Source organism: Antennarius striatus, chromosome 13 (assembly GCF_040054535.1).
Source record: "Antennarius striatus isolate MH-2024 chromosome 13, ASM4005453v1, whole genome shotgun sequence".
Lineage (NCBI taxonomy): Eukaryota > Metazoa > Chordata > Actinopteri > Lophiiformes > Antennariidae > Antennarius > Antennarius striatus.
The window spans coordinates 4,277,829-4,300,865 of record NC_090788.1 but is presented as its reverse complement, the minus strand read 5'-3'; the positions used below and the strand labels follow the sequence as shown (position 1 = coordinate 4,300,865).

Here is a 23,037-nt window from a genome sequence, read left to right as displayed (position 1 = left end):
TTGGAATGCAAATTTTTTTTTGCAGCGATCTGGGTGATGTACAGAAATACATGTACTGTCACTGATATTAAAGATATAACCAATGGTATCATGGTATTAATTGAAACCCTAAACATTCGCCATGCTTTTTCAGAATGCTATGATCATCTTTAACCAGGAATAAAGCAGTCCAACAAACATTCTATTGTCGCAAATAATTCAAACACATTCAAACACAGGTTTATTGCTGAGAATTAGGGTTACATTTATTTTATATTATTATGCATGTTAAGCAAATAAATAAAATACAATGCCCTACAGATCACAGAGGACATAAGTTATTAACAGCTCATCTCCCCCAAAAGATAAGGTGAAATACTGTTTTATTTTTATTTGTTAAGTTTCTTTCTTTTTCTTAAAGGTGCTGGTAAGTGGATTTTGGTATTCTTTGACATTGTCATGCTCTGTTGCTCAGGTCATTGTGCTATGCTAAGCTAACTGGCTGCTTACTGCAGCATCATATTTGCAGACATACTGTATATGTAATGTAACACAATGTGCACACAGTAACTTCAGGCAGCTAAAGCACACACAGGACTTCTTCTCCTCCACTTTTAAAGCATGGACTGAGTCCTAGCTGGATGAACTGGACTGGGAGTTATGGATGCTGACTTTCTTGCGGGTGTTGTCACTGCAGCGCTCCAGGATGAGCTCTGGACTGGGTCGGGGAGGGATGACAGGAGCCTCCTTCTTCAGCTCGGTCTCTGAACCGGTGTCAGGCTGCTCAGGAATGTTGTCTGTTGGTTGTAAATTTTAAAAAAATGATTTGTGGTCAGACAGGTTTTATTTGTAGAAATGTTTTTGCCCCCCATGTTCCATCCAGGTCAGAGGTCAATGATGTCATCACCTTGGTTTTTCCTCTCCCTCAGCGGAGACTTTGCTGAGTTGTTGAGTGGCTTGCGTGGCTCGGCCAATCGACCGCCCTTCTGCTGGAGGTACCGGCGGCTATTCCTGCGATACGTTTCCTGACTGAGCTGCTTGCGAGACTTGTTGTGGATGCTCTTGGCATTTCTAATGGTGGACCTGAAACAGATAGAGATGTATGAGTGAGTGGGCCACAAAATATTTGTACCGACAGAGAAGAACCTTCATGGAAGAACGGCATCTTTCCGAAGTAAAGATACAGTTTCCAAGTTGTTGGACACATCTGATTTCGTCCATTTGTGATAAAATCACAGATGAACTTTGAACTTGAATTGGCTTATTTGCCTTTATGCTAACCTGGATGGCTAACAGACTTACATGCTGAAATATAAATTGTAATGAGCAAACCTTGCACGTGTGCAAGCATTAAATGAACTAACACAAAAATTCTGCATATTACATGTTTTTTTTTTGTATGATAACATAATAATGTGATAACAATTAACATGAATAATTTACTCAACCCTATATGATTAACTGCACAACAACTTGTATGTTTGTGGGAATCGTAATGCTAAATAAAAATGTAATAGAATATCCAAAATAAGCAAAGTGGTGGAGCTGCAATAAAAAAAGCCTCAAGTTGTTAAAAATCAATTTCTCCTGATGATTATTGTTTTTTTGGACCTATAATTTTTTTAAAAAATGGATTTGACTTTTAAAAAAAAAAGATTTAGTTAGGCCAGAGGAGCAGATGAACAAACAAAACCATCAACAGTGATGAGGCAAAAAGGGAAAGTCCAACACATTTCTCTTTTTTGTGACCACAGAAAAACTACATGCAGAACTTCACAATATCAGAGTGTAGTTTTTACTCTTCTTCTTTTTTAGTCTTCTTTCCTGTGATCTCTTTACTTTTGGTTTAAAAGTTGCTGATGTAATTCCTGGAAAATGCAGATACAGCAATTCAGTGAAACGTGAAGCACTTTGTGCTCAAAGACTGACGTACCTCCGTGGTGGTGGTTTCTGCCGACGCAGGTTCATCCTCTCTGCCTCTCTCTTTCCAGCTTTGTTCAGGAACATGGAGGGGAAGTAACCGGTCTCTTCTCCTTTCCTGCACGAAGCAGCATCTCTACAGCTCTTTACACTGAAAACTTCTAAAAATGACCAATCAACTGCTTGAATATGTGTGTCGGTCTCACCTGACGACCCACCAGCCGTCCAGCAGCTTGTGAATGACCTCGACGGTTTCGCCGACCTCCAGAGAGATTTCATCCTCTTGCTCCGCCTGGTAGGCGTTGGCGGTGACGTGCAGATCTCCTGCAGGAACACAACCTCTGTTTAAATACTGAATATCACTGAATTAGATGAAGACAGAGGAGCAGCTGACCTTCGTAGTCTGGTTCAGGGTCCTCAGCTTCTTCTGGTCCATCTAGAGGCTCCAGATAGGCAGCAGGAGCCCATCCTCTTTTGGACTCGCACTGGCAGAACCACCAACCTGAGCACAGTGGGAGGCCACGTCAGCCCAACATCCGGTCTCACAAATAAAAAACAGAATTATGAAACGGTTCAAACTCTGGTAGAAAGCTGTGGGTTTTTCAAATGATACCAGAGTAAAAACAAGAAGGCCCTAAGTGACCCGGTTCCATCAGTGGGTGTAAACACTGAGCTCCTCTCACCATTCTGGTTTTTCTCCACTATCTCCACCAAGTCTCCTGTGTTGAGGTTGATCTCATGTTTGGATGTCTTGGTGAAGTCTGCGATGACCCTGTAGGTGTCCAGGATGATGGGGCCAGAGATGTCTGAAAGCAATAAGCTCCTTTAACTGCAGTAAAACACTGTAAGTACAACTATTTGGAGAATTTCAAGATGAATTTGCTTTTTTTTTTTTTTTTTTAATAAAATGACTCTTACCAGACGCCACGCCTCTGGCCTGCTCCCTGGACTCCACAAACGTCTCGTTTCTTTTCAGTCTGAGGAGGAAACAACAGTTTTTCATTTCTTGATGTTGTTTGAATGTGTTTTTAATGTACAGGTTTTCCTCTAAGTGTCTGTTAGAATGGACGTGGTGGTATGATGTACTGACGGGTTTGGAGCCGGTGGGTTTTCGTCCTCCGGCCGGACCTTGAAGAAGCTGGCCAGGTGTTTGCAGCGCGAGATGTGAGGCGGCAGGTTGACCAGAGACAGGCAGTACTCCTTCAGGGTGCTCTGCCTGGTTTCTGTCGACTTCTGGCTATCCAGCCACCGCGGCGCTAAGGACACAAAGACCCGCACCATCAGCTCACGCAATTCCATGAGAAAATTTATGAATATTCGGATGATGAGAGGGGAAATAATAATTGTAACACTAGTTAGGACTGCAGAAATTATGATTATTTTGTCTGTAAAATGTGACATAATGCAACAAAACATAATTTTAGTGCTTCTAATTTGGTTTTTCTAGCATCTGTATTAACATTGAGGCACATGACAATATTTGAAAAAAATTGTGAATGAATATAAATCATTTTTCTTACAAATGTGAATTGTCTTTGTTACAAAAATAGGTTTTAATTGTTTTGGGGGTTTTTTGTTGGCATGGAAAAAATGATTTTGGTTTGACAGTTTGGGCATTTATTATCCTAAAAATCCAAAAGTATATTTAATACTGCAGGAAATAACATCTCTGTATTACTAATTTAAAATCTCAAGCTGTATTTTTTAAGTGTCTTTTTAAAATTTCCTGTTGAACTGGTTTAAGCCCTGTCCACTCTGCGTACATGGTGTCCAGCAGGTGGAACCTAGCGTTAGCTCATTTTAGCAGATTAATTCCTTATACACCTTAATTCCTCAGAGTAAACGCAATCCAACAGGCTGTGATGGAGAAACTCAATTATTAGCTCAGAATCAGGCTCATTGTGATAACATTTAAGTTATTAGCATGTTGTTAAAGCAAATTTTAAAAAAGGGAAGTGGACTCGCCCACAGGCTTCCTGAAACCCAGTTTCACCATGCTGGAGTGTTTTAACTGAAACGTCTGTCTGATACTCTGCAGCTGCTTAAACAAATGAAGTGAAGACAGGAAGGACAATCTGTGTTTTTTTACGGACAAAATATATGCAGAGAACTGTTGTTATTGTTGTTGTTTGTTTGTTTTTACCTGGTAAGGAAGGGATGATTCTATCCCTCTTTTCTATTTGGCCCGCCTCGATGGGAAACATCTCCTTCAGAGATTTCTGTCATTGAAACACAAAGCGTTCCTGAAGACAGAATTCTTTTGGACTTTGTTTTGCTCCTTTGTTATAGCTGAAGTTTTTATTTGTGAGTTTTTATTTCAGAAGAACTTACGTGGAGGGTGTGGAACTCAGGATATGTCCTGTAGATCATCTTCTCAGAGAGGTCGCTCCATTTCACCATCATCATGTAAACCTGCAAGAACATTGAGAAGAGACACCTTCATGACCAACCAAATGCAAAGCAACATATATCTAAGGATTAATGCAAAATAATAAGGTAAAATAAAATAATGTCATTTCTCCAAAAATATTTGACAATATATGAGATACTATATTATAGATAACAAAGATAACATTTCTAAAAACTGCCTTAGCTTTCCTGCTTGGACACAGTTTTGACTCAGACTTGTAGTTTTTTTTTTTTAACCATGAGAAAATCTCTATGATTCAGAAGATTTCGAAAGGATTTGAAGCCTCGTTTTGTAGAATGAAAGTTTTGATCCTTACATAGTGCTGACTCGGGAAGAAGCGTTTCTCAAAGCCCAGCAGCTCCACATGCCTGACGTAGGTCTCCTCCATGATGAGATGATGAGAGAAGACACATCAGGTGTTTGGTTTATATACGCTGTGTGTGCGTGTGTGTGTGTGTGTGTGTGTGTGTGTGTGTGTGTGTGTGTGTGTGTGAGTGAGAGAGAGTCCAACATGTCATCAGCGTAACACAGTAGTTCCTCTTTACGTGTCTTTGAAAGTAATATGTTTCATCATAACAGAGAAATAAGAAAGTACTGTTTGATATAAAGAATAACACAATGATTGTGTTTAATTGTAAAGAATGACTTAGTGATTAAAAATCTCATAACCAGACTGGAAGCAGAAGAGGAACAAAGACGTTCTTTGTCACACTTCAGTTCTTTTTGGACATTTAAAAAAAAAAGCAATTTCAAATGTGAGTTTCCTGTTTTAGCACTGCTTTTCATTTTCAAATAGAAAAGCTGTGTGGAAAAGGAGAGGTCTTCATATTTTTTTCAATATCACACAATCAGTTCATCAGCATACAAGAAATGTGAGTAAAATATCAGAATTTTATAGTTCTGTAGAAAATCTCTGTAAATTTCCCACGGCTGATTGAAAAATTTGATTGTGATAAAAGTCAAAGGGTCACAAAAATGTAAAAAACTAATATGCGTATCCATAAATATACAAGAAAATCAATTATTTTATAAGATACACAGGAATTAAACATAACATGTTGATTAAAATGTTTTATACAGTTATAATAAGTAATTTCATTTCTAGTATTCCTGTTTGTTTGCACCCATATTATTTTTACTGCTTAACAGGAAGTACTTCAATGTCTGGGGTATGTAGTACTGACAGTATTGGAAGTATAGTACAGTAGTTGTCTCTTTAACTTCCTTAAAAGAAGGAAACTGTCGAATATAAAGAACTTTCCTCACCATTTGTTTCTCAATCATACAAAAATGGAACCCCAGATCTGAATTCTTTCATCATGGGACATCTTCCCACCAATTTCCTTCTTTCTGTTTTATTTCTGAAACGACCTTTCTTTCCCGTTACCCTGTGGGCTTCAGAGGGGCTTTCAGTTGCAGCTTGTGATTTCCCGAAGATTATGAAATAGGCAAAGAGGAACAAACACAATCAAGAAGAAACACAAACAAACCCACAGGGGTGAACTTCCTCCATCAACTCACCCAAGAAAATGATTGTCACCCAGAAGACTTCTTTGGATTGGTTTTGGTTTCACTGGAACCTGAGAGGTCATCAGTGCTGAAGGAGGATGTTTGTGTTTGAAAGAGTAAATTATTCTGGAATAATCCAACAATTGCTATAAAAGACGTAAGATAAAATCATTCCCTGTGTTTGTTTTTTAGGGAAGGTATTTATATTTGGAGAAGGCGGAGGATTCTTCTTCCCATGAGGCATTCAGGGTCACATCACTGTCACTGATGGAGCAGCTGATGTGTGTGTGTGTGTGTGTGCGTGTGTGTGGGGGGGTATGTGTGTGTGTGTGTGAGTGTGTGTGTGTGGGGTATGTGTGTGTACTATTTACGTTTTCTTTAATTGTTTTATCTTTAACATGTATGAAAACATCAATACAATAGAGAAATGCTCAAATATATACCTTTCATCACTCCAAGGGGCCCCAAATAATCCTGAAGCGTCAAAATATAATATTGAATATATATATATACGAATATATAAAAAATATAATGTATAAATGTATATTGTATTTACAAATTAGAGGTTAGAAGCAAGGAGAAACAAGTAAAAAAAAAACATTGTAGGGAGATCATGAAGTAAATGTTCTAAAGCGCTACTGTGACTATGGACCAAAGCGGTTTCCGTAGTGTAGTGGTTATCACGTTCGCCTCACACGCGAAAGGTCCCCGGTTCGAAACCGGGCGGAAACATTTTTTTCCCACGTTATTTACTGAAAACCACTGCATCACGGTCAGGAAGACACAACACCTGTTTTAAAGGACATGCTCCACGATATTTCTTAACCCCTTCGTCCACTTAGATCCTGTCACGTACCTGAAAGTGACATTACGGGAAGTGACGTCAGAACGTCCCGCGTTTATATTTTAAACCTGTAGAACTGCGTTTGGACAGTTTCCAATTTTGGATGTAAAACATCCAAAATTGCGTAAAATCATGATTAATGATTGAGGCCGGAACCGACCTGTGGGCTGATCCTTCAGCCCACAGATCGAACTGATCGAACAGATCCAGATTGGCCTCGATGGGCTTTATCTGATCAACTATTGGAGAATAAAATTCAAACGAATCAATCACCGACAGACGCTCACACTGACAGCACACGTTAGAAATGCAAACTATGAACAATAACATGTTAAGGTCAAATATAAGTCACACATGTATGTTGTATGTGTAAACACACGTATACATGTTTATTGTGTACATAACCTACTTTACGCGTGAATTCCTCGACAGAAACCTTTAACTTGTTAATTGAATCACTGTCCCTCTCTTCAGTTTGTTTGGATATTGGCATTATAAAAATTATAGTTACTCTTTTATTCTTTCATCCACTTTAGTTTGATCATTTGTCTTTGTGTTCCTGTTTCCAGTGCAGCGACTGGTTTTTAGACAAAAACGAAACGTGTTGCATCACCTACTCATTTGTGTTAATGCATGACAAAATATATAAAACTGAAATATAATAATATTATTTCGTTGGTTTTACTGACATGATAACATTTTTTTTCTATAAATTACAAACATAGGAGTTGTTTCATTGCAGGGTCGATAGATGGCGCCACAGACCCGTCGATGACGACATCATAAACCTCACAATCCATACTGGATCTGCATATCCCGTGGTATGATACTAATTCTAAATATGAACACAAACATTTCTTATTTAGAGATATTTAAACATAAAATTGTAAAACGTGCAAATCCGAAATGAAGTCAATCAAATTATACTGCAAACCACTGGTTTAAATACACAAAGCTGGTAATAATGCTGCACTTTTACTGCTGAGGAAAGATTTTGACTTCTCTTCACTTTAATTGATCATTTAGCCTAAATCTCTCTTAAATCAAATCCTGACGGAGTTGGGGTTCAAACCGGTGCGGCTGCCAGCGCGTCCAGTTCTACGCTTTATTTCTCTGTGATCATCATGTTCTCCCTCCCTTACTACAAGAGTTCCTGGCTCTGTTTCTGCTGCTTCCCCCGGTGCTCGCTCCCCTCATCCCGGTTTAATTCAGGCAGGATGTTTCCTTCAACGGAGCGTCCAAAGCCTCGACACACAGGAGGGATTAAAGCGAAGCCAAATCATAGCGTGATTACCTCCATCACACACTCATCAGACACACACAGGAGGCGACAGGAAGAGATGGAGAGAGAGATTTGATTTTTAACATCACGTTTATTCATAAAAGTCAAATTACAAAATAATCACGTTGACACAAAATCCAAAAGAGATTCACGTAAAGAAGATTTTCAATAGCGCTGTACGTTAACAGGACAAAGAAAAATCTAACCTTTTAACATTTATCAAACTAAACCCCCCCCCACACACACACACAAAATTAAGAAAAAAAATTATCCGTTTTTCACAATGATCTCTTCCACAATCATGTCTTTACTTTTTTCCTTAGTTTTTTCAATCTATAAATCTCTTGGTCTGTAAAAACTGGTTCACCACTTCTTTTTTACTTTTCACACACACACACACACACACACACACACACACACACACACACACACACACACACACACACACACACACACACACACACACACACACACACACACACACACACACACACACACACACACACACATATATATATATGTATATATACATATACATATATACATATATATACATATACGTATATACAGTATATATATATATATACTGAGAGAGAGAGAGACAGAGAGACAGAGAGAGAGAGAGAGAGAGAGAGAGAGAGAAAGTGAGAGAGAAAATCAGGGAATCACATGAACATACTTTTATATCGATCACCATCCAGTGCAGTGAGGATGGTGTAAAGCGAGTAAATCATGACGTCACTGATTCTCCGGCTGTCACCCTTCAGAAAGCAAAGAATAAAAATAGTTGTTTAGGACAGGAGAGTCTTGGGCGATGTGGCGCCGCTGTCATTCCACTACAGGTGGGAAGAAGTTTCTGCAACCAAACAGCATTATACTGAAAAAAGATTAGATTTATCCTGACATTCATGGTGTCCACCTTATCCCACAGATTTCTGTTTTTAGGAAAGAAACAACATGTATCCTGTGTTTACTTATTTACAGCAGGAAGAAAATAAAGTCATTGGACGTGATTTGATCAATTATTGGTTAAAGTATGATCAGGGTTTGATATCAGAGATATTAGAGATCCATAGGGGGCAGAACGGTGTTAGAAATAAACTAAAGCATCATCAAGAGAGGCTGAACTCTGGGAGGCAGGGAAATGAGTGGGGCAGAAATCAGGTTAATTGATCAAATGTTTTGTAATGTTCATCAGTCATCGGCATTGATCAGATCACACCAGGACGCTTGAAAAAGATCAATACAATGGATGTTTTAGCCAATCCTAACCCAGAAGCCACCTTTTCCTGACTACAGTCATCAGCGTCTTCAGCTCTTCAAGACCTTTTAGCTGCAGATCCCAGTGTCTGGTTCCTGAGGAATCTTATCCCATTCCTCACAGACAAAGCCCTCCAGTTCTGGAATATTCCTGCTTTATCTGCTGGTTTTCTATGGATTCCAGTCAGGCAGCTGTGACGGCCTCTAGAATGATGCAGGACCTCGTCTCACAAATGGAGACGTTTTGTTCTAGGTTTCCCTGATCATTGATGGAATAAAAATCCTACAGGTTCTTCCAGAGGAAGGGATTGCATTGAATGTTTTTGTTGTATGTTTAAACTGTTGTGCAAACAGCTGATAAAATGTGTTACAATAAACCTGATATTCAATGGTTTGGATAATTTCATGCGTGCTTTTGCGTGTTTGTATTTTCCTTCACCTCACCCACGTAACCACGGGTGATGAGGTCAATGTGTCTCAATGTGGAGAAATATGATGCATCTGATGTGCAGTATAAACCCCCCCCCCTCACACACACACACACCCACACACACACACACATCACAAAACTCTACTCCCCAGGCTCCGACACACTCAGTCCCCTGAACGCCTCATCTGCACTGACATATGGACACACACACACTCATCACCTCTCCAGCTGCTCTCCCACTCATTTTCACCCTGATTCATAATCTGCTCAGAGACTCCAGTCTCACTGCAGAGCTCTGACATAATCCAGTGGGACCAATGTCACTGCAGCACATCCAAATATTAAAAAAAACAACTTTATTCACACAGGGATGGAGGCTGCAGTCCCTTTGCTTCGCTGCACCTGCATGTAGAGCCAATGGGATTCAAGGATTTGCTCCAGCACCTCTGCATTTCACTCACTTTCACGCACCTCAATATTGATAGTTACAGTCGGATGTGAATGAAAGGTGACACATGCCTCATTGTTTGACTCAGGTCCTCCTCACCAGTTACTCCAGAGAAAGGTAGGCCTGCAGAGTTCACTTCTGAAATGGAATTAAAGCCTCGATTGCCCCGATTTTTTTCATCAATTTTTAGCTAGATGGCTTGTTGTTGTTATTGCTAAGTCTATTTCCTATCAATCAATCAATCAATCAATCAGTCAATCAATCAATCAATCAATCAATCAATCAATCAATCAACCTTTTTTATATGGCGCTTTATTTTTTTGCATTTTAAAATCTGTTTTGTTGCTACATGAAGAGTAAAGCAACCAAAATTTAAAAAAAAAAAAAAGAACGTTATAAAATTCCAGGTACTGGATCAGTGCCATTACGGAGTTAAAAGTGAGCAGCACTCAGTGGAAATTAATGTTAGCCGTTTGACTGTATATTGAAAAATTGCCATTGCTTTAAATTTTCTCACTATGAAGGATATGCCTCTAATTGCATCATCAATCAGTTGACAAATTTTCTGTGATTATTTGGGTTTGAAATGAAAAAGGAAAACATTTGAGATGTATTTTTAATTAATCAATCTGACATCGGAAGACTGATTTATTCTCTATTGACTGATGTCATCGTTTTTGCAGAGAAATATAAATGTGATAAAGTCATTTAAACCAGATGCTACTGCAGTCGAGATAAATTATAGCAAGTCCATCTCTGGAGGCCGAGGACAGCGTTGGATTAATCGTCCCAACATGAACATGGTGATCAGTCTGTAAGGAGGTCAGGAGTCAGAGTGAGTCTCTACAACATCCGTGTAAATGATCAGAGGAACTACAGAAAGGAACAGAATGTTTTTCATCCAACGGACTCATTAAATCTGGATTTTTGTTTCCTCAGGCTCCGACTTACTGTGGTTTGCTGATGTTTTCGCTCCTATAATCTAAATTCTTCTGCTTTGTTGTCATCATTGAAGCTGGATTTCAGGCAAAACAAGAAAAGGAAACCAGATACTAACTTAGGCTCCTAATGTTTAAAAGCACAATTCACCACGTTTGGTGAATTCTCTCATTTCATCAGGACATTTGATCACATTTCTAAAGATGACAGCATCTCAAATTCATAATGACGTCATCTTAAGTTGTTCCTCGCTGTGAGGAAATGACCTGCAGCCTTATAGTAAGTCTATGTGTTCAGACTGGAAAAGCATCATTAAGTCATTTCAGAGTTGCCTAAATCAACATGTTTCCATGGAAACTACACAAATTCAAACCCAAAATATCAAAAGGCTGAGTTTCTTGTCATTTTTAAAATATGTGTGGAAAGTTTGGTGAAGTTAGTTTGCAGGATGTGCTCTGGATAAAAATAGATGATGGACAGACAGGCGTGCTGAGAACAGTTTATCCCTTCATCATTTAATGCTACAAGGATTAAAAACATCATTACAGCTCAGTGTATGCTTTAATGGTTATATTCATTATATGTCGTACATGCATAATGACCCACTCTGTTACTGCTGCAGTCAGATTTACACTGGGCCAGCGAGTCTCCCCAGAATAAAGGGAATGACGGTATTTCATCAGAGGAGACAGAAGTCTGTGTGTTCAACAGACTTTATTTAATTATTCAGGTCTGACTGACTGAGTGTGTGTGTGTGTGTGTGTGTGTGTGTGTGTGTGTGTGTGTGTGTGTGTGTGTGTGTGTGTGTGTGTGTATCTTCAGTGGTTGGAATGATGTTGATCGATGCAGAAATAAATGTGCGCTGCGAACAAAAACACACCACAAAGACTACACTAGAGAATAGTGTATGTGTGTGTGAGCTGTCCCTGTAGAGTTACACGCACACGCACACGCACACGCACACGCACACGCACGCATGCACGCACACACACACACACACACACACACACACACACACACACACACACACATACGTCCTCTGAATCCTGAAACTTCTTCTTCTTATTTATTTATTTTTATTACAAATGCTTTTGCAATAAACAGTTTCTAGTTTGCATTCATATGACTTTCATTTTGGCCCCACCCAAGTTGTTCACACCGTCCAATCAGATTGTTTCTACCTGCAGGTTGGGTGATTAGAAAAAAAACAACAACTGTGAAGAAAGAAGAAGGACGGAGGGAAAGAAGGTGAGAATACTCTCGTTATCGGACAGGATGGACCACTGTGTGTGTGTGTGTGTGTGTGTGTGTGTGTGTGTGTGTGTGTGTGTGTGTGTGTGTGTGTGTGTGTGTGTGTTTTCGCTGCTAAAGAGCTTAGAGAGCATGAAGCAGCTGGACAGAGATGATAACTGGCCCACAACCTGCCACACACACACACACACACACACACACACACACACACACACACACACACACACACACACACACACACACACACACACACACACACACACACACACACACACACACACACACACACACACATATACACACACACACACACACACACACACACACACACACACACACACACACACACACACTCACACACACACACACACACACACACACACACACACACACACACACACACACACACACACAGAAGAAGGTCCTGGGCTCTGATCCACTTGGGGACCAGGAACACATGATCAATCAGTTGCAATGTCCTGATTGATAAATGTGATTATTATTCATTGATAAACCAGCAGTCTCTTAACGGTTAAATCTCTTACTTGCCATCCAGACTGTTTTCTAAAGCAGACGAGTGTTTCTCTTCACTAAATCTCTTTTTCTCTCCTTCTTTCCTCACAGTTGGAACTTTGCCAAAAGCAACAGGGAGAATTAACGGCGACCCTAATCCAGACGGACGGGAGCCGGTGGATCCTGTCGTCCACAGGTTAGCTGAAGGCTAATCAGTAAATTCAAACTGACTGCTGGAAGACAGGAGAGAGACGGAGAGAGAGACAGAGAGATGGGAGACAGGGGAGAGAGAGACGGAGACAGAGATGGAGAGAGAGACAGATGGATATAGAGATGAGTGAGGGGAACAGAGAGAGAGACAGATAGAGATTTAGAGATGGAGAGAGAGAGATGAGAGAGAGAGAGAGAAATAAGATTGGAATGGAGAGAGAAAGATGGAGATAGAGAGAGGGATGAGTTGTGAGAAAGAAAGATGGGGAAAGAGAGAGACTAAGGCAGAGAAATGGAGAAGGAGATGATAGAGAGACAGAGGGACAAGTCAGCTGGAGAGATGGACAGATGATGGACGAATGGATGAGAGAGATGGACAGGAAGAAATATGATGCTAGACAGACCGACAGACAGACAGACAGACAGACAGACAGACAGACAGACAGACAGACAGACAGACAGACAGACAGACAGACAGACAGACAGACAGACAGACAGACAGACAGCTCAGTATCCCTATGCTGAGGCTGCATCGTGTTCCAGCATCCACAGTGTTATTTCCCATTTCCATGAAGTAACATGTTTGGCTCATAACGATCAGTGACTGGAGGTCAAAGGTCATCACGCTTGTTAATTCACAGCTGCAGGGCCGCAGGCCAGGAGGAAGATGTGGAGGTTCACAAAACAGAAAGTGATGGAATGTCGTGTGACCCGAGGGAAGAGGAGAACGGATTAAAGAAACAATCTACAGACGAGGAGAGGATGAAAGACGGGAAGGGAAGGGAAGAGAGGGGAGGAAAGAAAAGAGCAGCGCAGGAGTCCAGCTGTATCCGCTTCATTAATCCGGATGATCTAAGATCACAACCTGAGGTCAGAGTGTGTGTGTGTGTGTGTGTGTGTGTGTGTGTGTGTGTGTGTGTGTGCGCTTCTGAAATGCTGCAGTTCGATTAAAAAACAATTCTCATGTCAATCAGAATCAATCAGAAAAAGAAATCCTCTTTCTGACAGAAGGCGATCAATGAGAAGAGATGCTGGAACCAGTTTGAACCAGATGTGAATTGATTGATTGATTGATTGATTGATTGATTGATTGATTGATTGATTGATGCATGGTTAAGCAGAGATGTGAGAGTCGTGAGACCGACTTAGCTTTAGCTGAGTCCAAACACATTTTTTATTCTGAATGAATTTTTGATGGGCGGGGCTTCCCTGACAGAGTGAGGTGCATGGAGGCGGGATCTTGAGTGATATATATTAATTCATTTAGATTTTTTTTTCCTCAGACATGTTGCAGTAATATAACAGACTTCATACCTTCATCACATTTACAACACGAACAACAACATCCAGGAAAAAAAAAAAAAGACTAGAATCAAATAGGCTTGTGAAATTCCCGTTCTCCAGAATCAACAAACATCTCTCTCATTACTCAGATTACGTTTAATAGGATGCCAATATACCTGTTTGTAACATCACGTTACCGTAAATTAGGTGCGAATAAAAACAATTATATTAAAATATGTACATATATTTTCAATATCTACCATTAAGCACTTCAAGGAACTTTGGACCAATTTTTAAGTGCATCCAACAACGGTCAGAGTCAGCTGTTGATGATAATCCACTGTCCAGAACTGTAACGGGGAGACGAGTGCTGGAGAATGCAGCGATGTTTGTGGAAGTACAATAGCTGGATATGGTGGCACACGTTTGTTCATATCTCCTGATGTTCGTAAGTCGAATATTCATATGTTGAGGACTACCTGTATAATATAGAAAAAAAATCGTGTCTCTCTTTACAAACAAGATGAGTTTTGTACCTATGAACATAAAGTTGTTCATAGGTTCATGAATTTAATTTAAATAAAGTGGAAACTGACCATGTGACCTTGTCAGGGTGGGTTTTTTCGCACTTTGCCTTCCCTCCTTCCAGCCACATTTATCACACTTACACTTCTCCTCACCCGTGTTTGTAAACCGCCACAAATCCAGACAGGGATTTGGTGATTTGGTGATTTGACGTGTCACTTCCTTCTTACCGCCTGCAGATCTATTTCATGTTTTATTTTTTCAGCTCGATGATGGGAGGAAGATTCGGAGGCTGATTGGGCCGAACAGTGTTGCCCGGCGGATCGCTGGAGCCGGACGGACAGATTGGACACAACGGGAGACAAATGAGCAAAGACTCTTGGGTAATTTGGCGGGATGATGTGATTTGATTTAACGTCTGCGGCCGCTTTTTTAAACGGCTTCTCGGTCTGTATCCGTCCGTCCTTTGATCAGGAGGCAGCGGGAGAAAAAGAGGGACCTATGGGATGAAAGGATGGATGATGGCTGGAGGGAAGAAATGGATGGTAGACATAAAGAAAGAGGGGTAAATAATAAATGAGTTAAATGTTGGATGGAAAGGTGAATAAATGGAGGGATAAACAGGTGACGAATAAAATGGTTTTATATAAGTTGAAGGAAACAGATGGATGAAAAAATGAATGAACAATCGATGGAGCGAGGGAAAGTGTTTCCAAAAACATTTCAAATCTCCTGTCTACTCTTTGTGAGTTTTCAGATTATCTCCAAATTTGATAAGCATTTGAAAACATCTATGAGTAAATAAAAAGTAAGGGGATGCAATTGAAGCAGGCGTGCTGTACACAAACATGTGTGATTGTTTATTCATGAACAACATGCAGGGAGAGAATTAGGGTATGCATTAGGGTAATTCATTCTGCCTTCAGCGCAGATAAATCGGTGTTGATATTATTTTTTAAACAGAAGTCAAAACCATTCAGATTTGTTGATTAAATGCTGTATTTATTCATCATCCTGAATTAGTGGGTGTAGTTGTGGTTCCACCGAACCAGAGGAGACTCAAAATCATGAACACAAAGTTTTGGAGGGGCCGCCTGCAGTTACAACCTACTGCCTGTGGGGTCGCTAGAATGCAGATATTCTCACATCTAATGTTTTACAACTTTCCTGGTTTTTGGCTGTAATTTAGCTTCAGTCACTGAAATGCTGGCATCCCGTAAAAAGAGAAGAAGAACCACCTGCCCGAAAGTGTGTGTGTGTGTTCACAAATGTGTGTGAACGAAAGTGTGTACGTATAAATTCTTATCAGAATGAGTTAGAGAGGAAGTGTGTGGGTCTAGAAACTCTCGCTCCTCATCTCTGACATTTCCAGGTCACTCAGTTATAAAATGGCTTCCCTGCCTCCCGCCCCCTCTCTTCCACTTCCCCCCCCCCCGCTTCTACGTCTTTACCTCTCACCGTCTCTCAGAGGCAGGGAGAACGAGGGAATGAGGGGGAGAAGTGGTAGAAAACAAGATTAAGAAGCAGGAGAAGGAAGAGTGATGGAGAGGAGAGGTTTCTGCAGACTGCATGTCACCAGAGGAAGTCTGGAGAGTCTTCCTCACCTCACAACCCATTTTACTCATTCTGTTTCACTTTGCTTGTGTTTTATAGTCAGTCCAGGAAACACGAGCCCCAAACTAATTCTATTTGTTCTCAGAGATTTAAATATATATATATAATATATATATAGCTGCAGAGACGCTTCAAGGACTATAAAAGAAATGCTTCTAAAACACTTAGCTAGCTTTAAACATCAAGAAGAAAAAACCTGGATGTGCTCCGAAATATTCACTTGGTCATGCTAATAAAGCTAAAGCTAAACCCTCCACCATCCATGCATTTAAAGTTGTCATGGATACAAGGAGACACAAAGAGAAATGAAGAAAAACGATGACTACACATTTTAAAACATGTTCTTTATAGCCGTTTACCGTCGTACACTTACATTTCCATAGGGGAAAGTAAGAAAGATTGTGTGTCAGAGAAACGGCTGGAGGAGGGGGAATACACAATTTGTTGTGCTCAGACCTGAGATGCTGAAATCAGCAAAAACATTTTGCATCAGAAGAGTTTTGCTCCCATTTAGGGCTGCTTTCGCTGCACATTCCCTCTGCAACCGCTGAGGTGGACGCGGGCGAGCGTCGGCCAGCCGTAATTGGCTGCTTTCACCTGCTGGGACTCTCACACACACACACATGAACACACACGTGCACACCCACAGGTGACAGGTAAACAAAACTCACCACGATGACAGGAACCTGTTTCAGCAGTCAGCTGACTGCAAAGTTAAGCACTTAGAGCTGGATTAATTCCCCACAGGGTGAAGGTGATGAAATATTCAGCCACGCTGCTTGTTACGTACACTGGCAGCATTTTTGGCCCAATTACAGTGGTTAGTTTGTAATATCATAATATCAGGCTGCATTTAAAGCCTTAAAATTTCAGGAAGTGCCCTCTTATTGGTAGGGAGGTAGCAGTCTCTCTATAAATGACGCATAGGATTTGAGACTCTAAAAATTCCTGATTGGTTCCTGTATGTTTTTATTTGAATTCATATTTGTAGTTTCAGTACGGCAGGCGAAGAAAAGTAGGAAAGTCTTTGGTGGAAATAAACTTTGGTGGATGAAGAAAACAGTTCCAGCGTGAACATCAACGTGACCTATTTAGTTTGAAAAACTTTGGCGGAGTCATTGTCCGCTTCCAACGATGCTAAGCTAATTTCACCACAGTGTCATCAAGCGGGATAATTAAACCGGTAAATCAATGAGATGCACCAACTTCAAGCACTACAGCTGGTGTGGTGCGAAACAGGGTCGCATCAGGAATAAATCCACCGGCATCCCAGTGAAACCAGCTTTTATTATCACGCCTCAGGATTGGACTCGCAGGAGCAATACCATCGGATGGTTTTATTAGAACACAGATCAATGTCCTTCATGCTATTAAAAAACCTTTTAGGATGTGTTGACTCGGTGACACCCTTTCTGTCACGCGTGTCACGTCATGAAGAGTCTCTGACCGATGTCTCTTTGCGGATGATGTGTTCTTTTCAAAGACAAGACTTGTCCTTTGTCATCCTAACGAGTGCTGGTGTTTATTACCCCACTGGTTCCTGCTGGACCCATGAGAACGAACGTCTGCCATCACTTAACAGTAGATTCCAACACGCTCCAGCAAACAAACAGCACTTGTTATTTTCTATTGTGTTTTTCTGTTGTGCTGTTAATTTATTACGACTGCAGGAACTCCCAGCGGCGTACCTTTAAACACAACGTTTATAATTCATGACCCTAATCAATAAATCATAATGGTTTCAGACGGATCAAATCAGCCGGCCCGTACCAAGAGCGATAGGTCAGCTGGCCACACACACACACACACACACATAAAAGACTAGTTTAATATGCGTACATATGTACAGTTGAATGATTTATATCCACAACCATGAAAATGTGAGCGCACAAGAACACATAAATAAATCTCACATATTTATTCTTATTATAGGACTCATTGTTTACCAGTGGACTTATTGTCTATGCACCTTAGCACACCTTGTTGCTGCGTGTGCGTTTAAGCTGCTGCATTATAGATGACGCCGCCCTCGTTTTACATCTGAACCTTAACACACAGCTCTACGCGAGGAGTGTGTTGTTGTGTGTTGTTGTGTGTTGTTGTGTGTTGTTGTGTGTTGTTGTCCTGAGGTCCACCAGGAAACTGCTGCAACTCAAGAATCTGCTGGTTTCTAAATGAGCTCATATTAATCCGTTAGTAGAGCGCTAATGGGGTATCTATTTATCTTCTTATCTGCTTCTTTCGCTTTCCCGGGTCACGGGGGTTGCTGGAGCCTACCCCAGCAGACTTATAGGCGAGAGGCGGGGGATACTCCGGGCATGATGCCGGTGCACTGCAGAGCTGTTAACAGATTAACATGAGTTAATATTCATTAGTTCGCAGAATACTGTACTAACAGCATGTTTTCAGCTGTGGATATTTTCTCTGCTTTTTGTTTGTTTTTGACATTTTTATGAAAAAAAAACTTTCGTTTTTCGCCATGAAAGTGGGTGAACGGGTGGGACATAGATGGTGGAGGAATCCTTGACACGGTCAAGTGTTTCCAGAGACGTTTTTACCAGTTACACATAAATGACTTTTCATGAACGTGTGTGGAAGAGCGAGGGGCGGTAGATTTGGGCCAAGAGATGGATCCGTGGTTCCTTTTTTTGGTTTGCGTTTGTTCTGTTGATCCAATCAGGATGGAACCAGTTCACACTGGACCTGATTTCAGCCCCTTTTTAAATTAAAACTGATCGGCGCCTGAGGCTTGTGGCTTGATCGTAGCCTTAAAATGCATCACGAGAAGAAGCGCTGAAACATTTATGATGCCATTACGGCCTCGCTGGGGTCGTATGGATTTCTCTCTTGTTGAAGGTCCATCGATGTGGGATTGTTTGCCGTGATCGAGGAGCTTCTTTTGTTCTTCAAAGGTGTGAAAGTGCTGTTTATGACAGCCGGCGGAGTCGATATCTGATTCTCTGACGCCGCCGTAGCAAAGTTTAAAGTAGGCCAACTAAAAGGCAGAACAAAGCACGCAGAACGCCTGGGTAACTTTTCTTTTAAAAATACATGAAGCAGCGCCCGTCACTCCCCACCTATCAAACATTAAGGAGCACAGCCTCACACACACACACACACACACACACACACACACACACACACACACACACACACACACACACACACACACACACACACACACACACACACACACACACACGCACACACACACACAGATCCCATCACACATGTACTAAGCAATACATAAAAAACTATCTCCAGTGTGTCTTTAGGAAAAATATAATTGCTTCATTAAATCCTTCATACGACACCTGTTCCATCTCCCCTATCAAAGTCTTCATTTTAATCTATTAAAATTTTTATTTAACTGCATGTCGGATGAATCGTTGGTTATAATGTCACAAATCAATCAATCAATCAATTGCATTTATAGTTTCAGAGGGCTGTGTGATCTGGGGGGCGGGGGGATCTTTTAGTTTGTTCTGGTAAAATAGAAATGTCCTACATGAACTATGATGTTGCCTATGACACCTCCACCTCCACCTCCTGCCCCCGCCTGTTGGTTTGTCACGTTGCTGAATCTGAATCTGCCGCCCCAGATTGGAGGTTGTTTAATCTTGACGGTGAGATTTTTACTGGGGCACAGCCGATCTATACTGGACCGGGGCAGGCGTCCCAGTAAAGTGGGTCGAGTGAAGCCACTGACTGCTGGAATCACGTCAAGGATTAGTGAAGGAGGGGCTTCGAACTGGTTCAGACACGTCACTGAGCTCGATGAAGGTGTGTGACGGATCTGACAGTGTCGATTGCCGCAAAAGTCATCCTTGTTTCCCTCAATTCCTCCTCCGATTCTTCCATTTTCCCTGAAGGCCAAATAAAGTATTTCTGATTCTGATTCTGGTGACCGAACCGAGAAAAACATTCACATTACTGGAACCAAAACTGGATTTTAAGGAAGCTGCTGCGGCTCCAACCTGTTGAACGTCATTCTGACATCATCTCACTGGAAAAAAATCCCTGAGGCATCATGAAGGAGGAAAAGAGGGGGGATGGGGGGGTCAGGGTGATGCTCAGGCCTTCGCCGCCTGACGCTGAGCTGATGTGACCCCCGGCAGGAAGTGGATTTCCATGTAAACACGTTCTAAGGAGGGATTCCTTCGCTGTGGTTGGAGAGCAATTTGTGAATCTGGTCTGACGGCGGCGGTTCTGTGGCAAACAGCACTCAGAAAGTGACTCGCCTTCGTGCGTTCGCCACGTTTGAGGCGCTCATCCTGCAGCCGTCTGGCAGAAGAAGGAGTGAGGAGCGTCGTCCATGAAGGAATAATGAATAAATTATTTCCTAACATGGAGCTTCTGAGAAGACTGTTTTAAGTCCAGCTGCAAATGGTAAATAAATTATTTTCTGCGTGTCAAAATTCACAAATTACACATGTCTCTGACTTGTAGTTACTGTTGTGTAAACAAAGCATTGTGGGTAGGAGGGGGTCTTCAGGTTCGTCCACAGAGACAGTCAGCTGGGACGGAGCTTTTCTTGACTGACAGCTGTCTCACCAGGTTAACACACACACCTGAACCAACAGGTGGAAGTTTAACAGCGGGACAGTGAACGCACCGCAAGAGCCTGGACGCCACACCGGAGGCGCGGTGGCGGCGGCGGCGGTGGCGGCCCCGCGGTTTCACCTGTGTTTCTATTGGCGAGCGTCTTTCAGTGGAAGGGAAAGCTCAGCCTGAGGACACGACTGTCACTGCACACGAGGTGTGTGTGGTGTTGTCACAGCCTGTGATCATTAGATGCTGTGTGTGTGTGTGTGTGTGTGTGTGTTTACTGTCAGCTGTGATGTATTGACAGCTGTGAGGATTTTATTACACTGAAGAGCCAGAAGGGAGGAAGACACAATAACAGGATGTGAGTTAACTCTTCGTCTCACTTCTATCTTTCCTTCGAGAGGAAACCCGAGCGGTAAATGATGATGAATCTCAAATCATCACCCTCGTTGTTGTTTTTATTTTTAAACTGTGACTTTGTTCACGAAGCTTCGATGAGCGACGACACGTCAGACTGGAAACTTTTTTTTAATCTCCAACTTTGTTTTAAAATGCAAAACTGAGCTGAAAATGTTCCGAAGTCAACTGACAATCAAGTATTTATTAACAGCAGCCGTTTGTCGTCCTGTCTCGTCTGGTCTCGCTCGTTGTAGTCGTGAGCTTCTTCACCTGGAGGCTACAGGTGGGGTGGGGGCGTCGACAGGTAGGGATTTAATGAAAGTAAGCGGAGTAAATAATAGATAAAATAAACAAGTTTGTGTTTAAAGATGCTCAGAAGACAGGAAGTCGTTTCGGATCACAGGTGCAGCTTGAAATGGATCGTAACTGGATGAGGGATGAAACATGAGGCGGGGGGGAGAGTAGTTATTTTCCGCAATATAAGACGCACTGGATTATAAGGCGCACTGTCGGTTTTTGAGAAAATTAAAGGCTTTTGGTTGCGCCTTATAGTGCAGAAAATAATGTCATTAATTTAAAAACAACTCACTGGATTACCACCAAACTTTATTCAGGTCTATTCTAACCCAAAACCCATCCACCTATTAAGTTTGGTGGAAATATGATCAGTACTTTGTTGAAAACCAAGAAAAAAACGCATGCGACAACATTAACCTCAGAGGTCACGACGAGAAATTAACACAAGACTTAATTGCGTTAAAAATACCACGTGTTTCCAATCATCTGATGATGTCACTGTTGTTTTTTTATTAAACCCAACTGGTTGAAAAAAAATAATTTGTCTTCCGCAGAATTGATTGCAGGATTTTGTATTTGTGTGTTTCATGCTGTGTATAATTAGCTGCAGTTGTGAATCCTTCCCTGCAATCTCCCACTGACTTACACACGCATACACACACACACACACACACACACACACACACACACACACACACACACACACACACACACACACACACTGCAGTTAATCCAGGATATTAAACTGCATCGTGTGTAGGTTTCTTCTGGTGGAAGAGAAGCTTTTCCTCGCTGATAGTAGCTGAGAACAAAGACTTTCATTTCTATTTGTGAAAGATATTCTAACCTTTATTTTAACAGACTTTTCTGTACGGATTTTTCTCACCACCAAAGACATGCAGGTGAGGTGAATGTCAGTCTGCTTGTTTGTCTTTCTGTGTGATGAACCCATGCTTTGTCCCAGGTTTAGCTCCGCCTCTCACCCACAGTCAGCAGGGATAGGCTCCACCCACACCGTGACCCTGCACAGGTTGCAGAAAACGAAAGGATGGAACCCCTGACTCTCTAATGTCCCGCTTTTAGTGCAGACCCTGAACTAACCACGGACAGTGATTAGGCTAGTTCATTGTGTGTATGAGTGTGTTTGTCCCTGACTGCCTGCACGACCACTCGTCATCTTTTGACGCTTGTTGCCATGGTTACAGCTCTCATCGGTTTAGAGATATCCCCAATTTTTATTTTTTTTTGCAGCTCAACAGTTTCGGTGACCTGCAGTTGAGGGAGAGCGTCCCAGCCTCACCCCTCCCCGTCCCTCTAATCACCCGGCTGGACGGGGGCCCGCTGGCGGCCGGCGGAGTCGTGCTGACCACCAGCG

The 23,037-nt window shown here is 41.6% G+C and overlaps 1 protein-coding gene, 1 long non-coding RNA gene and 1 other non-coding gene across 3 annotated transcripts; 2 read left to right on the top strand and 1 right to left on the bottom strand.

Annotated features, from left to right (window-relative positions):
* Nucleotides 1-219: 219 nt before the first annotated feature.
* On the bottom strand, nt 220-4,781 carry ncf1 (neutrophil cytosolic factor 1). The gene is made up of 11 exons (XM_068332047.1): nt 4,626-4,781; nt 4,231-4,311; nt 4,043-4,118; nt 2,990-3,155; nt 2,818-2,876; nt 2,583-2,705; nt 2,294-2,401; nt 2,106-2,223; nt 1,913-2,017; nt 887-1,062; nt 220-776 (listed from the first exon to the last, which is right to left on the bottom strand). The coding sequence occupies exons 1-11, from the start codon at nt 4,695-4,697 to the stop codon at nt 613-615; spliced, it is 1,248 nt and encodes a 415-aa protein (XP_068188148.1). The 5' UTR covers nt 4,698-4,781; the 3' UTR covers nt 220-612.
* On the top strand, nt 4,264-15,626 carry LOC137606676 (uncharacterized). The gene is made up of 6 exons (XR_011037895.1): nt 4,264-4,395; nt 7,405-7,483; nt 12,209-12,269; nt 12,897-12,981; nt 13,637-13,865; nt 15,070-15,626. It is a non-coding gene; the product is annotated as an uncharacterized lncRNA (long non-coding RNA).
* On the top strand, nt 6,478-6,550 carry trnav-cac (transfer RNA valine (anticodon CAC)). Its single transcript has one exon. It is a non-coding gene; the product is annotated as a tRNA-Val (tRNA).
* Nucleotides 15,627-23,037: the final 7,411 nt, after the last annotated feature.